At 40.1% G+C, this 15,981-nt stretch overlaps 1 protein-coding gene across 2 annotated transcripts in view; it reads left to right on the top strand.

Annotated features, from left to right (window-relative positions):
* LOC117148148 (rho guanine nucleotide exchange factor 10) overlaps nucleotides 1-15,981 on the top strand; it is a 103,655-nt gene that overhangs the window by 29,446 nt on the left and 58,228 nt on the right. Inside the window, exon 1 of one of the 2 annotated variants that reach the window (XM_033315380.1) lies at nucleotides 99-237. The exons of the other annotated variant lie outside the window; for it this stretch is intronic. Coding sequence (XP_033171271.1) covers nucleotides 114-237 — 124 coding nt within the window. The 5' untranslated portion in view covers nucleotides 99-113. Of the gene's footprint in view, nucleotides 1-98; nucleotides 238-15,981 lie in introns of those variants that run through there. 2 annotated transcript variants of the gene reach the window in all.

The following is a 15,981-nucleotide window of genomic DNA, read 5'->3' as shown; positions in this document are numbered from 1 at the left end:
GTTTTTGTGTCGAGAAGCACAACTTTGCCTTAGAGACTCTATCGGGTTATGATTGTGTCGGGACTTATGTAGGTGATGTTATTGTGAATTAGGCCTGGAATTAAGTGCGTGTAATGGCCTTTCAACTGATTAAATCCGCTTTGGATGGACCGCCGCAGCAGCAGCAGCAGTTGCTCAGACGTCACAGCAATTTGGGTCTGCCCCATCAACATGCCGCAGGAGTTGTGCTACTAAAATGTGGGTAAACACTTAATGAACAAATCGCAAAATTAATTGAAAATTAGAAATCATACTTGTGTTAAGGGTAAGCCAGACGGGAGCAATTAAATTGGGATCGGTGTTTAGCTAGAGCAGCTTTAAAACATTTATTAAAATAAAATTTTAGAACTAACTTAAAATAAAAACATAGTTAAAGAAAGTAGTAAGAGTGAAAGAATAAGACTAAAATGCATAATATAGTTAAAAAGAATCCAATGAAAATGATATTGTTAGGAAAGTATTTTATAGTCAACGTTTTTAATAAAATTTTCCAAGTCCATAGAAAAAAGTCAAAAAATTTAATGTGTAAACCCAACTAGCAAGCGGCAAACAATTGATTGGATGATTGAATGTTTTAGTTGATTTATTCTATAGAGAGCTATTTGGGCTCAAGATGACTGTCCTCTTGGCCAACGCAATTTTGAAACAAATTTACAATTTTATACCAGCTGCTGGCCAAATGAATCATACGAAATATACACAGTATATACGGTATGCCCCCTATATTCCTCCAAATGTTTAAGCTATTTCTGTGCGTAATTTGTTGTTGGCCAGCGTGACTCACTAATAGTGTGATTTGTAGTTATTCTAGACCGAAATAAAAAAAAACGAGCCACTGCCAAAAATAAAATCTATTTATATGAGATTAAAACGAAGTGAAAAAGGGCACAGCTGATAGAACAATCGGACTGGTAAATAAATAACCGATTCATTTGATTTAATTAAGTAATGCGACAAGATCAAAGTTCAGCTGGGAGTAAGTTTGTTTCAGAATGTAAATAAATAGATTAACAATATGTCATTGCCCAATAATAGACATGATTATTAGGGAAAACTAATTGGGAGATTACTTAACAAGCTAAAATATTTAATGAAAATTTCAATTTGAGTGCGTAGCAACAATTCAATTGAATAAACAGGTGCATTCAGTCATAAAGTAAGAGAACAAATTCAAAGGCAACTTTTGCAGAAGTTCAGCAACAATAAATGCATAACTTAATTTTATGGCCTCAACAAACAATAAATAAATAGAGAGCGCTCATATCATAATCTCGGCTTAATTTGTTTGCTAATTTAAATCATTTTACTATATATATAATTATATATATATTTAGTTATCCATGCACTAGTTTTCGCACTAAAATCGTTAGCAATATTGTTAAATAACTTTGTTGTTTTGAAATATATTGCTACTTAAGCGCCCTATTACTTCGATCACAGCTGCATATTCGCGTACTAGGGCATTCCAGGTCATTGCCCAGTCGCGTATACCCCTCAAATATGTTTAAATATATATATATATATATATATATATATATATATATATATATATATATATATATACCTATATATATATTTGCATATATACCAAGAGCAACAGACTAACTTGAAATTAACGGCGGGGTGAAGGGGGTTCACTTGGCAATTAATAAACACATTTCAAAGTATTTGCGCAAATGCATGGCGAAAATGGCAATAAATAGTGCTCCTCGCTTCAAACTTATTCCTAGATTCCATTCAATTATTCATCATAAAAATCTGAAGACGAATAAAATGGAGAGAATTATGATTGCACTTTTGTTGTCGCTTATTTCCCCGTTCATTGTGCGCGCTTGTTGTTGACTTTTGTTTGTTGATGTTGCTGCTGCGGCTGCTGCTGCGTTGTTGCTGCAACTATTATTGCAGGCATCTGTGGCATTAGCAGCGCGTGTTTGAGTGCCGCTTTAACTAAGCACTCGTTAATCAATGTCGCCAGTGAGTCTCTTCTTTCCACCATACATACATACAGGCACTTCCACAGCCATTTCTCTGGTCATAGTTGTCGATATTTTACAGCGGATATCTGGCTCTGGTCTGCGGCGGAATTATGTGGTATTGGGGGTGTCCAAGTCTGTCGGCATTTTGTGGGGTTAAGTACTTGGAGGCACATGGAATTGGGCAATGAGTGATATGGGGGATTGCTTCTAACGACTTGGCTTAGCAGTGCCATTGCTTTTTCCACATAATATGAATATTTTTGGAAAACATTATGTTCTTCCTCATTAAGTGCAAATGAGGCCTTATAAATATTATAGATTAAATCCTATAAACATTATTAGCACTACTATTATATTAAACATATTTAGATATTTTTTCTAAATTTATGACTATTGGTTAGGCCTTAACTTTTTACAAATAAATATTAAGTGAGTAACTTAGAGTAACAGCCATTTGCACGGAATCGGTACCAAGAGTATAGGATGAGCCATAGGCTGTTTAAGCCACTTACATAGCTGTCCTCCCACCCACTGCCCCCACCCCCTCGCAACCCCTCTGCATGCCCACCAAATCGAGTCGAGAGTTTGTCATGTACGACACGAAATTCGTGTAGCCTTTGGTGGATTTTTAGTGAAAGTGTTTAGCCTTTGCCTGCATCTAAGCACACAAAAAAGGCAGCTTAAAAAAAGAGCAGCAACAAAGCAAGTAACAAACAGAAAACGCCGAAAAAAAAGTGTGCTCATTATTTCGTTTTGAAAACAGTATTTACTTGGCATACTTTTTTGCCCAACGGCATCGAACACACCTAGGATGGCAGTTGCAGGGTGTACCACGCGGCGTATGCGCAACGTTAATTAAAATTCAAACCCCCCCTCCAAAAACTATGGTCGCCCATTTTTGAAAGCGGTTGTTAGCCAAAATTTGCATAATAACAACCGCAACAAGAAAACAATGTAACCGACAATCGGCAATCTCAACTTATCTGAAATTATAACAAACAACGCAGACAATGCTCATACGTACTGTTGTACTCACTGGGGGAAAAAACTACTACCACTACTACAAACATACAAAAAATTTGCAGATAAACACCGACAAAGTGCCATCGTTTAATTTGAATGGTGAGATATGAAAAAGTGATTGAAAAAACTTAAGATTGATTGCATAGTTCGCCGGGTTACGTGTGAGATTTCAAAACTGTAATAAGTTTGAAAACTGAAATAAGTTTTCTGTTTCTTCCAGTGTATTAAGACATCGTGTTTGTGGGTTCTACTGAAAAATTTCGTTTGTTTTGCGGTTTTCTGGAAATATCTGCATTTTTTTCACAATCGGTTTGCAGACTTCATTGTTTAATTACTTTAGCTAGCAAATAAACTCATTTTAATTTTGAATGCAAATTCTGTTAACATAGTTAGTTAACTCAATTTAACATTAAATCAAAGTCATTGCTTGTATTCTACTTGTGGTTTCCCATGAATATTTGCAAATCGGTTGGCAAAGTGAGTTGTTTAATTACCTTTTTATTCAAACAAAATGCAATGCATAATATATATATTGCTTGCTCTTCTTTACTTGGTTACTTGATTGTAAGTTTCTTAGCCATTCCCATTTAGATTAAGATCCAGATTTAATTATCTGCAGCCATAAATTTCGCCAGCGATTCTTTGGCGCTGCAAGGAAAGTAGCCGCTGCTTTTTGTGGCTGTTTTAAATACATTACTTTTGTAGGCCATGGCCAAGATGATTAATGGCCGAATATATATTGGACATTATTTAGTCGCTGCTGCGGCTGTTGCTTCTTCTGCCCGCGTGCTGTCAATATGTCGGCACTCTGGACCCCCCTCTCCCCCTCCCAGACCGACGAGTGTGTGCGTTTTTTTTTTGCCAACTTGGTAACCCTCTTTTCTGGCTCCGTGTTGACTTGGCTTAGTTCGGCACACGCGGCCAATTATCGCTGTCAATGCCAATTGAAAGCCATAAATTTTACCCCCTCCTCTTTTTGCTTCCTCACTCATCTTGGACAATTGTCGCTGGGGCGCGGGGCGGCCGGGGGGCGTGGCTGGGCGCCATGAGATCCACATTTGCCAATTGGTTTTCGGTGTTGACACCATTAAGCCGGGCCGCAACTTGTGGCTGCCACCAGATTTACGACTGCTGGTTGCACACAGTGGAGCCTGAAAAGGTTTTTTTTCAACTATAATGTTATTCATTTCCGTTAAAATAAAATTAAGTTTATTCATCGGCTTTACATACTGAAATATAAAACCTTTCTTTGCATTATTTTTAAGTTTACTATCATATAATATTTTATATTCTAAAAACGTACTCCAATTTTGATTTAGTATTTTAAAGTGAACTCTTATAATTTCATGGTTGTTTAAATCGGCGTCAATTTATTTTGTTGAACTTTTTTGTATCATTTTGAAGCATCATTTTTTTGGTGTCGTGTGACTTTTTCGCTGGCATTGTGCAAGCCAATTAAAGCCGCCAAATAGTTGGCCAATTGTCTTAGCCCCTTCTCCCTACCGTCGCCTCATTTAGTTGTTCCACTTTACATGATGCAAATCACAAAAAATAGCCAAAAAACAAAAAAAAAAAAAACAGGAAAAAAACAAGGAAAATTAAATTAAGTTGCGGCAAAGTCGTCTGTCGTCGCCGGTTGCATGCTGCAGATCACTTGCCTGAGATTAAAGCGGCAAGTATGCGTCAGATACTCGCTGCAAGTATCCCCCTCAACCCAAACATAACCCCATTTTCCACCAATTGGCCGGCGGCCAGTCACTTGTGCCGCATTGCGCATACGCACCGTTGACCCAGCCGCATTATTTTCGCCTCAGAATCGAAATTGGAATTAGAATCCGAGCGGCTAACTGGGCCAAGCAAGTGCCGATCGATGATTCCCGCTCTCGTTTCCCTCTTTTTCGATTTTTTTTTTTTTTCTCATTGACTTTTTTGTGTGCCCCACTCTGATGCTTAATTAAGTTTTTGTGTTCGACTGTCAGCAACTGGATTGACTTGAAATAGTTGAAAATAAACTGCGAAAAAATGTGCAACAAAATGGAAAATAAAAGAAAAAAAAATCATGTGGCAGTGCGCGACGAATGTGTCTAACCAAAAAGCGTATGGCCAGCATTTTGTGGCACAAAACGTTTTTGGCACGCATCTGTTGTTGCTTTTTTGCGCAAAGCTGTTGCTTTTCCATCTTAACGTGGCCAAATGCTGAATGCTGATGACAGTGGGCCGCGGCTGCCGTTGTTGGTCAACAACATGATTTATGTCCGAGCCGTGAGCCTGGGCGTGGCCTGGAGCATTTGAGCCGGAAGCAGACGAGCGCCGGACAGATGGACGGATGGCTGGATGACTGGATGGCTGGATGTCTGGTCAGCAGCTACCAACGATGACAGACAGGCTCCAGACGAGATCCCGCAGCAATATCACACAGCCACAAATTACAATCGGAAATTTCATAACAAGGAAGATATAGAACAGTTGATAGAAATTTATGGCAGTCAACGTATTAATTGGCATACAAATAGAAACTGAAACATAAGTAAATCAAACTTTTCAAAAATATTCTATGGTGGGAATATCCTGCCCTGGCAAAACCTATTCGATTATTATTAAATATGTGAATTTATGGGCATTGAGCTTAAGATATATCTAGTTTCATTTTCCAAGTGCATCCAGATCAGCAGCACATGTAGGAAAATAAGAACCGAGCCGCAGACAGGCGACTATTTCCTCCTTATTAGAACTGAGATACCACGTTCAGGTTCCTAGTTGGCCTTACTTTGTTGCAGCGCAGCGAATGCAGTCCCTCCAGCGCAAAAGTTAAAGATAATAACTTTAGTCAGGGTTTTCAGATGGATTGCCAGCAGAAAGAAAGGAAAATCGCATTGAAACAAAGATCCTTTAAAGGCTAAAGCCATTTAATGTGCCGTTTACCTATAAATATTCCATAACATATGCACCTGAGCATACAAGACAATATATTGCTAAAGTGCTTGGCGCTTAACGAGATCAATTGCTTGGCAGGCAATTATAATAAATACATTCAGCCTGATTAATCGGTAAACGCCCCGAACTAATCTCAATTCCACTTAGCTATCCTTGGCGAGAACATTTACTCGTTACACTGCTGAAATTTCAACCGGATGAAATCGGCCCACAAAATATTGAGCAGCACACATAACCCATTTATCGGGACTGCACATAATATAGTGTCTATGTGCATATATTGCATAATTGATTGCGGCTCGTTGTGGGTGGGAGGGGGTTGGGGGCGAGAATGGAATGTCCATGTAATTGCATGCCAGGTGTCATAAAGCTCTTTGCAATTTGTGCTGCTGGCCCGCCCAAGCCAAAAAACTACATACAGTGGGGCCTCCATAAACTGCACGAGCTGTCCAACAACAAATGCTATTTATGTGTATTTTGTGTGAAGAAAAATCGATTGCAACATAATTTACTGGGTATTTACATTTGAATATCTGTTTGCTGCAAGCTAAAGACATTTAAAATAATTCAAATGTTATATGTTAACAAAAAAGACTTAGAGTAATTAAATCAGAGAAATTACTAAGATTTTTTTTTTAATTTTAATTAATTTTGTTTTTACTAAATTAAAGATTTAAATATTTCATGGAATATCGGTAGAAACTGGGGAAAAAAACAATAATTATAAGGCTAAGGAGTAACGGCTATTACTATAAATTGGAATATACATTTATTGAAGTTCTACTTTTTAAAGCAAAAACAATCCCTTTAAAATATTTTAATTTTTATTTTAAATGTTTATAATCGAGAAATGAAAAGAAGGAAGACTGTAGTCGAGTGGGTATGTGCATCGAAGTCGATTTTTCTTGTGGTGGCAAGTTGCACGCTGCAAGTTGCACTTTCGGTTTCGCTCTTGGTTTCGGTGTCGCTGCCCACGCATGGCAGACCCCAACCCCCCTCCCCCCCTCACCCTCCACCACCCACTCCCCGCTGCACTTCCTCGACGCCCTGACTCTTCCGCCCGCATTCTCAGACGACAACTATGGCAACCACAACAACCTGGCTGCTGGTGCTTATTTAACACAGTTTAGTTGTTCAGTTGTTCAGTTGGTCAGTGCGGCGTTTTTGTACCGAGTTGCTATTATTGTCGCCCAGGCAAATTCGCTTTTAATGAGAAACCAAAAAGCGCAGCCGCCGCCGACGCTCGCAATTTGCCTGCGCTTGCAGTTCGCAGTTTCAGTTGTTGTTGCCATTAAAACATAAATTTCCATGAATTAACAACAAAAAACAGCAGCTCCCGACAGCAGTTTTGCAGTCGGTTCCACTTTGGTTCCTTTATTATGCCATTGCCATACCCTTTGCTAGAGTTAACCGTCACTTTAACGAGAGGTTTGCAAATAAAATTGCAGGTGATTCTCTTGTAGCCAATATAGTATTCTTAAGTTATTCCAAGACAATTCAAAAATGACCATAACGGCTGGTTAAATATTAAGAGATATTAAATGAAATTCATTGCAAAGACTAACGGTTGTTTTTGATTAATTACCCACCACTAAATATTTGGAGAGGGTACTCAATAGACTGTACGTTTTGAGGTCTAACCTTTACTACTTATTTCTCTTATTTGTTTTGTATGTGCGTCATGGCAGAAAAAAGCAAAACCGAACTGAAGGCATGGGCCAAGTATAGCAAAATGTAGAAAGCTCAAACAACAAAGGAGTGCAAACAAAACAAACAAAATGCAAAAACAAAGTGGAAGGATCTGCACAAAAAGAAAATTGAAGAATAGCTCAAGCACAATGAAGCCAACAAATTACTGAAGCAGGGCAATGTCAAGGAAAAAGTAAAAGCGAAAATTTTAATAATACAAATTTACTCAGAATGTGCAGGAAATTTATTTAAAATTCGCTTACAAATTTTAAAGCATTTTTTCAATCATACCGGAAATCTCATTCAAATAGACGGGTAAATTCCGAAAGTTTAATGTCCTTTAACCTGCGAAAATTCTTGAGCCATTTGCCCTGCGTTTATTGTTTACCAAATAGAGGTCTTAAAACGCATTAATTTTATTTTGTTTAATTCGATTGGCCGCATTTGTTTTCGTTGGTTTCTCTTAATCGATATTGCAACCAATCGATGATGGATTCCAGCTGCTCGTGCCTTACTCGCTCATATGCAGATTAATGCCTTTGAACTTGGACGTGTGTTCTTCAATCCCCAATCCGAACCCCTTTTAATCGCTCAAGTTCTGCTTCCCTCTTCAGAGTTGTTTTTTATTTTTATTTTTATTTTCATCTTGTTTTTGAAACGCGTCAAAAGCACGCCTGTAACACGATCTTTTCTGAATCGCGAGACGCGGTGGATCGGTGTCGGGGATTTGGTTTTTTAGTTTTTTATTTCTCCTCGGGGTTCGCTGTTCTTGAAAGCTGTGCCCACTTGTGCCAGTGATTCAGATCCAGATTCGGATTCAGATCCAGATTTAAATACAGACCCAGACAGCTGCTACTGTGCTGATTTTTTTAGGGAACTGTAATGGTCGCATTGATAGGACTGCTTTTATAATAAGGTTTTCTCACATATATTAATTAAATTAATTTAAGAACTTAACTAACTATGCTTTGTTGTGGCGAAAACTTAAACTTCGCAAACGCAATGCATTTCCTTGAATTCTAAAAATACCAATTCTATTTAATCACCTCTATCAAATGCGCAAATGAAGTGCCCAAGCTTTCGCCAGTGGCCAGGGCTTACCAGAATTGGTGAGTAGCTTTAGCCAGAAACTGAAATTAATCCTGAATGCAGGATTTATCCAGATGCAGCAATACCTTTTGTTATACGAATACTACCGAGGCAAGCATATTCTTACTTCATTTTCGGTCATATTTTTGTCGCTTATTGGGTAAAAAAAAAAAATGGCAAATACTCAGGCATACAAAATTGCGGCACACATCAGAGTTGGCCGAAACGGGAAATTATTTTCCGAACGCCGACTTAAAATCCAGCTCACATGTTTGAGGGCTTAAAAGTCGAAAAGCTTGCAAAGAATACCTGGGAAAAAAACTCACAAAAATACGATTCGAAAGGCGTAATCAGATGGCATGAAATGCGATTTGCCAGAGGAGAATTTCGCCTTTGTCCTGTCTGAATTGTTTTGTTTGCTCCGCTCCTCCGTTCGGTGGCCAAAAATAGAACGTAATTAAGAGCAGGAAATTTCACTTTTGCGTTTCCATTGAAAGTGCCCATAGAATTTCCCGACTGCTCAAACAGCTCAAAGTGCAGGCAACACGAATGATATATGCGCCAACTCACTTACATCTACGCAAATATGAATATGAATTTTCCATTGCTTAAGACGACTGTATGAGTGTATGTGGCAAGTATTTGTGTGTGTGTGTGTCTCAATGGCGAATGGAAAACAATAACTCGAGCCCAAAGTTCAGGGTGTTAAAACACCGACAGCTAAATGCCCTGCCATGGGAATCACTAAAGGTTTGACGGTTAATATAAAGGTATGTAATGGAGAAATGTTATGCGTTCAACATACATCCTTGCATACTTTTAAGCATCTGTGTGTTTTTAAAAATTTATTGATTTCCATTGCACGCTCGTTAAGGATATTAGTTAAACCAACATATATATATTTCTGATATTTATAGACTATGTAAAAGTCAATTTTTGGAGTTTACTCCATTTCATCATATTTTGTTGAATACTTTTAAGCAGCTCTGTGGTTCTGAATCATTGCTAATTTTGTCATTCATGATTTTTCCCCATTTGGCATTATTTTCGCATCTAAGCAGATTCTTTGCACTGTAACTAAGAGAACGCCCAAGAAGAAAAGTGTATGCAACTAAATCCTTTGGCCTCCTCGTTCCGAGAATGCAAACCCTGATGAATATTTCCCCTCCCCGCTTCTGATTGCTGAAAAACCCCCTTTCCACCGGGGACTTACCCATCCTCACTCTCGAAATCGCCTCACAATAATTGAGAGCACGCGCACCGGATTACACGAAATTATTTCATTGCAGGACCCGCACGAGGGTTGCATTTGCATCGGGACTTTTTTCCGAGGGGTAACTGAGAAATTCAGGGGGTTGGAAAAGTCAAAAAGGGTAAAGCTGGCAGGCCATATATCTGCGGTTTGGCTGCACGATATATGGGTTTTCAACTGAACAGATTGATTTCCGCACACCGCACCCCCGAAATTTTCGCCAAATATTGATATCACTACTGTAAACATCGATATCCCACCGATGGCCCATAAATAATAATACATTTAACGATTTCCGAACCGGGACTTGTGTTTACCAGGAAATTGTTATTGTTATTGCTTGGGCACCCATAAAGTGTGAATACGCAAAAATATGCCAGATACAAGGGATATTTCTCCTTTGGCTGGGAATTAGCTTTCCGATTTTTAAACATCATGAATCACCATCTGCTAGAAAAGAAAAAGAAAGATGTTCAAACAGTTGTGTCGAAAATTATACAATTCAACTAGCAAAAATATATAGATAAACTTATTTTTCATTAAATGCGATACATAAGGTTACATGCCTGTTGTACCACACTTTGTTCATATTTCTCCGCATTATCAAAAGGTGGTCTTGATTTTCTCACAGTATTTTCCCGACACTATCGAACCGACCGAGCTGATCACACTCAAGTTTCAAGCGTTTTCCTGCTTACGTTTTTTTTATTGATGCTGCGCGTTGATTTTCAATCGAAAGATGAAATTAATTGTCTCCTTTTACCTGTGCGGCAGCCACACACGTTGGTTTCAGGCTGGCCACCCAGGTGTTAAGTCCCCGCCCCTCCGGCTTTTCAATCGCCCGCACCTTAACCCTCAGTTGGGTGTATATGTAACCCTAGACGGGCCAACAATCAACCATCTTAGCCTAGGCCAAGTTCCGTTAAAACAACAACCCGAACTCAAAATAAATAATGTAAGTTGAAGAACTGAGGCAGAGTTGTCATTGCTCAATGTGAAGCAGATTTTCCGAATCGTTGATTGTATTACGAGCAGCTGTCGACATTTAAGTGAGATATCCCCACCCAAATATCCGTATATCGCAATCGGCTTACTTTGGCTTTGAGCAATTACGGTGGATCCAAAAATCGAAGCTAATCTAGCAAAGTATTAAGCAAATATCTATCACTATATCTTTTCCGATGATCTTGGATATAAGCTAATCTTGCATTTTGATATTTTTCTTTCCTCTAACATGGCATCTTATTGAGACTTCCCTAGATTGCCAGGCAATTTTACTGAACGCAAATTTCCCAGATGGTCTGCATACTTTTCGAGATCACTGTGGTCGATCAATGCTCTTCACACTGTCCGTTGACCGTCAGGACCAATTAGTTAACATGAACAATTTCACGCCTCGTTAGGAGATGATAAAGACCCAGATGCAAGGGGCAGTCTCTACGAGTATAGGAGAGTATCGATGAAATGAGGGAAAATGAGGGTGAGGAGGGATCTGGAGAGACGGGTCTAAGTTGGTCAATGGATCGGTGGATGAGCCCGGCTTGCGTGCTTCAAAGACATTTCGAATTCGGTATTGCCCATCGCTTTGATCTCTAATTAATCGAACATTTTCAGTGAAATTTTCACCATTAGAATATTTTGTTTATCGATACGACGAAGAGGAAGACGTTCAAGATTTTCCAGACCCCAGGAATTTGTTTGGATTATATTGGGTACCTATAAATATATGTATATAACTTTTTTTCACATGATCTGCTCGCATCTCTGTCTGGCTTTATAAGTTTTGTGCATTGCTGTTTTTGGATTTTCCTCGACCTTCTCTTTTACCTTTTATTTTTGCCTTGGGCAAAGAAAATGTTTTTGTTTTGGCCAGTTTTTGTTGTGTTGCCAATTTGGCGATTTGAATGCCAGATACTCTCGGACATGACCGATGCATACTCATAATTTTGTTTTGTGTTGTTTTTTTCCCCTCCCCCTTACCAGTTTTTCTCATTCGGCCAAGAGGAGAGTGAGATTTATCTAAGTTTTCAATACCGCGGGCCGCGAAAAGCAACCGAAGTTGGCTTGATAAGTTGTCGTCACTGCGGCAATTGGCTTTGTTGCTGTTGCTGTTTGGCTTGTTGATAGGTAATTTACATAATTACCGCAAGGCGTGTCGGCCGACAATTGCATGTGGCACCTACCGCCCCTTGGCCTCCTCCTCCGCCCCCTTCCGGAGAACAGAAATCAGAAATCATCCAGACCACAGCAACACAGAGCTGATAAGCCGGAGCCACCAGTCAACCTACTGTGACACCGCCGAGCAAACAAACGGCGAAAAAAGGGGTTGCGAAAGGGAGTCGACTGTGTCACACCGCGCAGAATGGATATTGCTTTGTTTGTTCGGCTGGTCACACTGATATATGTGATGCTTTCTTACAGTATGACCTTGGAAGTTGCGGAAATAAGCTATATGACATCTAAGCTGTAAACATAATATGGACTGTAGCTTTCTGTACTTACATATAATTTTAAACTTTGCTCGCTTCAGTCGCTTCGAACTGATATACCCCAGCCGCTATCCAACCAATGAGCAGCCGACCGAGGCATAACTATGCGGAACTGAACAGGCATTGCAAAAGGGCGCGCAGGGGCCTGTCAGGGGGCGCATTGAACTTTAGCAGAAAACGAGCAGCAGGCAAAATCAAAGCGCGCCAGCGACGAGAAAAGAAGAAATCTGCGGACCGTCTGCGGGTCGGTCACTGCCATCCATCCCCATATATACTTGCAACCTCCATCCTCAGATCGGCAATCTCTATCCACCGTCTTCACTGCCAAATGCCAAATTCTGTTTCCAACTCGGTCCCAGTTGGTGCGTGCATTATTATGCATGTGGGGATATACATAGATGTGGAGGCATTTGTACACAACGAGAAAATTAGCATGCTTCGCTTGCAGAATTGGTCACACACGCAAGGTGCAGTGTGACCTTGCCACCTGGGGAAATACGTTTTAAATTTGGATGTCGTGCTAGGGAATGTATTAAAAATGAGAGAGGGAGTAAACTAGAAATGCAACAAATTAATTTCATATAAAAAGTATTGCAACATTCCCTTAAAATTCGTCTAACTGTATCTGCAAATATGTGGGGAAGAGGGTATGGGATGAATACTGTTGTTGATGTCGCCTGTTTTGCCATAATTATTATTTTTATTCTCGATGCTACGCTGGATTGTTAATCCCTCGCCCAGGAGCTGTCAGCACTTGAGAATGTACTGCATTCTTGTGCTCCCCTTAAAATTTCATTCGCATGTACATTAAATTTGCTAGCTTAGTATTTTGATTAATGGAACAAATGGAACAAAATAAATAAATACAATTCGAAAGCAGTTCTAAAATTCAAAGGCAATTTACTGATTTAAGAATGGCTATATACATATTTCTCCTTAATTTGTTTACTTTGGCGCCCCGTAATAATTTATGTACTCACGCGGTACACTTTAGTGCTATGGGTTATTGGCACTATATGCAGATAACCGATTTGGCTATTGAAATTATGTTCTCATGTGATTAAAATTAAAATTGAACTAGTGTGATTGGCAGTGGAATATCCCATGAGGTAATTGGCCATCGTTTAGTGCATCATGATGATTTCCCCATTGACTCCCATGTGTCATCCGTCGATACTCAAAATCTGTCCCGTGAATCATCCTACGCTTGCAGCAAATAAGCTCCCCAATTGGCTGAATCAAATGCTGTTATCAGTGGCAGGAACTGAATCCTGCGTCATTTGCCCGATTTTGGATTCCGTGCAGCAGGCGGCAAAGCGGGTGATATCAGCATGAAACGTGTCCCGACAACGTGTGTGTGCTCTTCGTGACCATGTGGCCAGGATAGGTCGTTGCACTGCGAGAAATAATCTAAAAAGGATTTAAATAATAACTACTAACTACATAATTATATGCAAATTTCTAACAGTATAATCGCTAAGTTATTATAAGTATACGTAGTCAAAAGATTAAAGAAGCTTATTTAACAGGTATTCTCATTAAAGAAAGTATCTTTAAAGATGCATTACCACTTAGTAACTTTAAGTTCAAGCTCTTTCTTTAATTAAAGGTCATAGTCTAGATCTAGTTGCTGTTTTGGGCAGTGCATAGTTGTTTTTCATTTATTGCGTAAAAGAGCAATTTGTCGTTGTTTATTGTGCGCTTATTATTTCATTGACATTGCCACAGCAGCCGCAATATTTGTTTCGGATTTTTGCATTGTCCCCTGGACGGCACAACAGCCCACCGCACATTGCCCCACCCATTAGACGCCCACCGCCCACCGCCCACTGCCCCGCCCACATTTCAGCAGATACCGACCGCTGGGTAGTAGAATCAAAATGAAACACGAGCTTTTAATTGAATTGACTTCATGTTGTCCGGCGGGCGACGTTGAAGTTCGCCTTCGGTTCGGAAACTGAGAAACTGGGCAACTAGGGAAACTGGGAAACTGAGAAGGAACAAGCTGGGCCAGTGGGTTTTTCCTCCAGGAAACGAAGGAGACGTCCAGAGATTTTCCGGCTTAGTGGTAGACTTACACGTGAATGCCGAGCGCTGTCTTGTCTTCGGCTATCCGGGCGTTTTTCTTCAGATGCGTCCACGTGCCTGGAAAATTTGCCATTGCCTCTGGTTTTTCCACCGCTCGTTAGTTTAAGCCACTTGCCATTTAAATTGTCAGGCCTCAACAGGTTAGCACAGACAGGAAAAGCGATTCAAAAGCTGACTGCGAATGCAATAGGCAGCCTAAGCTTTGGACTTGGAAAATGGATGTGGGTGGTGGTGAACTGTTCTAAGGAAGGAACTGTTCCGTTTTAAGGGAAACTTCTGGAACTGAATCCTTATGGTACACACATATGTCTTCCACAAAATATATATTAGTTGGATATATTTTCGTTTTCCTGCTCTAATTATGCATACATATATTATTTAATGGTCGTGCTCCTATTCATTCAAATTCCATTGGGAGAATGCCCATTCTGTTTTTATTTATTTCCATTAACCCAACCATTTGGTATTTCATGTGCCGGCAATTACCAAAAATATTGCAACATTTTCAAGCGGCCAGACGGCGGCGCCTGTTTTCAGATCCCCATGCCCTATATCTATAACTTGCACCTCCAACAAAACTCCACTCCACTCCACTCCACTCGATTTTGTTCCCGGTTTTCTGGTTTTCTTCTTTTCTGGAGCTGGATAATGATTTCGCAAGCGCTTTTAATGGGATTTCTGATATTGATCAGATGCTCTGCGGATGAGATTTTCTGGCAGGCTGACCCATTTAAAAAGTGGAGCACTCGCACACCTTGCCCGCGGGAATGGGAATAGGGAATCGGCTAGTGGCAATGGGGATTCCCCGGGGATTTACGGGGGGGTATCCATTGGCCAGACATTACATAATCCAGAGAGCAGCAATTAAACGCCGATACTTTCCGTGCCGCACATCGATTTTTGTTATCTTAATGAGCAAAGCTACTTAAGCTTAATGTGGAAAATATTTGGGTTACTCCATCTCCATTGTCTGGAGATCGGCTTCCACCGCATATAGAAATATATATATATATGTTTTCCTCTTTTTTCGCTTGTGCATCTTAAGTGGCCCATTAGAATATGAATGGAAGAGTTTTTTGGTGGCAGGGGCAGGGGGACTTCTGGCCGCATTGTGCTCATTATTATGTATTATGTATTATGATTATGTATGGATTTCATTTGTTGTCATTGTCTGCACTAGTCTCTGCGTTCTCCAGTTGCCTAGTTCTCCGATTCTCCGATTCCCCGATTCTCCCCATGTGGATTATTCCCGGGAAAGGTGTGAAAAGAGAGTCGTGCGGAGGACAATGCCGGCAAATCGACGAGGAGGTGGTGGGAGGTCTAGTCTGGTCTAGCCTGGTCTGGCCTGGCCTGGTCGCTAATGAAGGTACTGGGTGCCCTCGTCAGGGTCTCGGCGGAATTA

This window comes from Drosophila mauritiana, chromosome X (assembly GCF_004382145.1).
Source record: "Drosophila mauritiana strain mau12 chromosome X, ASM438214v1, whole genome shotgun sequence".
NCBI lineage: Eukaryota > Metazoa > Arthropoda > Insecta > Diptera > Drosophilidae > Drosophila > Drosophila mauritiana.
The sequence above is the reverse complement of the archived record's forward strand: the minus strand, read 5'-3'. Positions and strand labels throughout refer to the sequence as shown.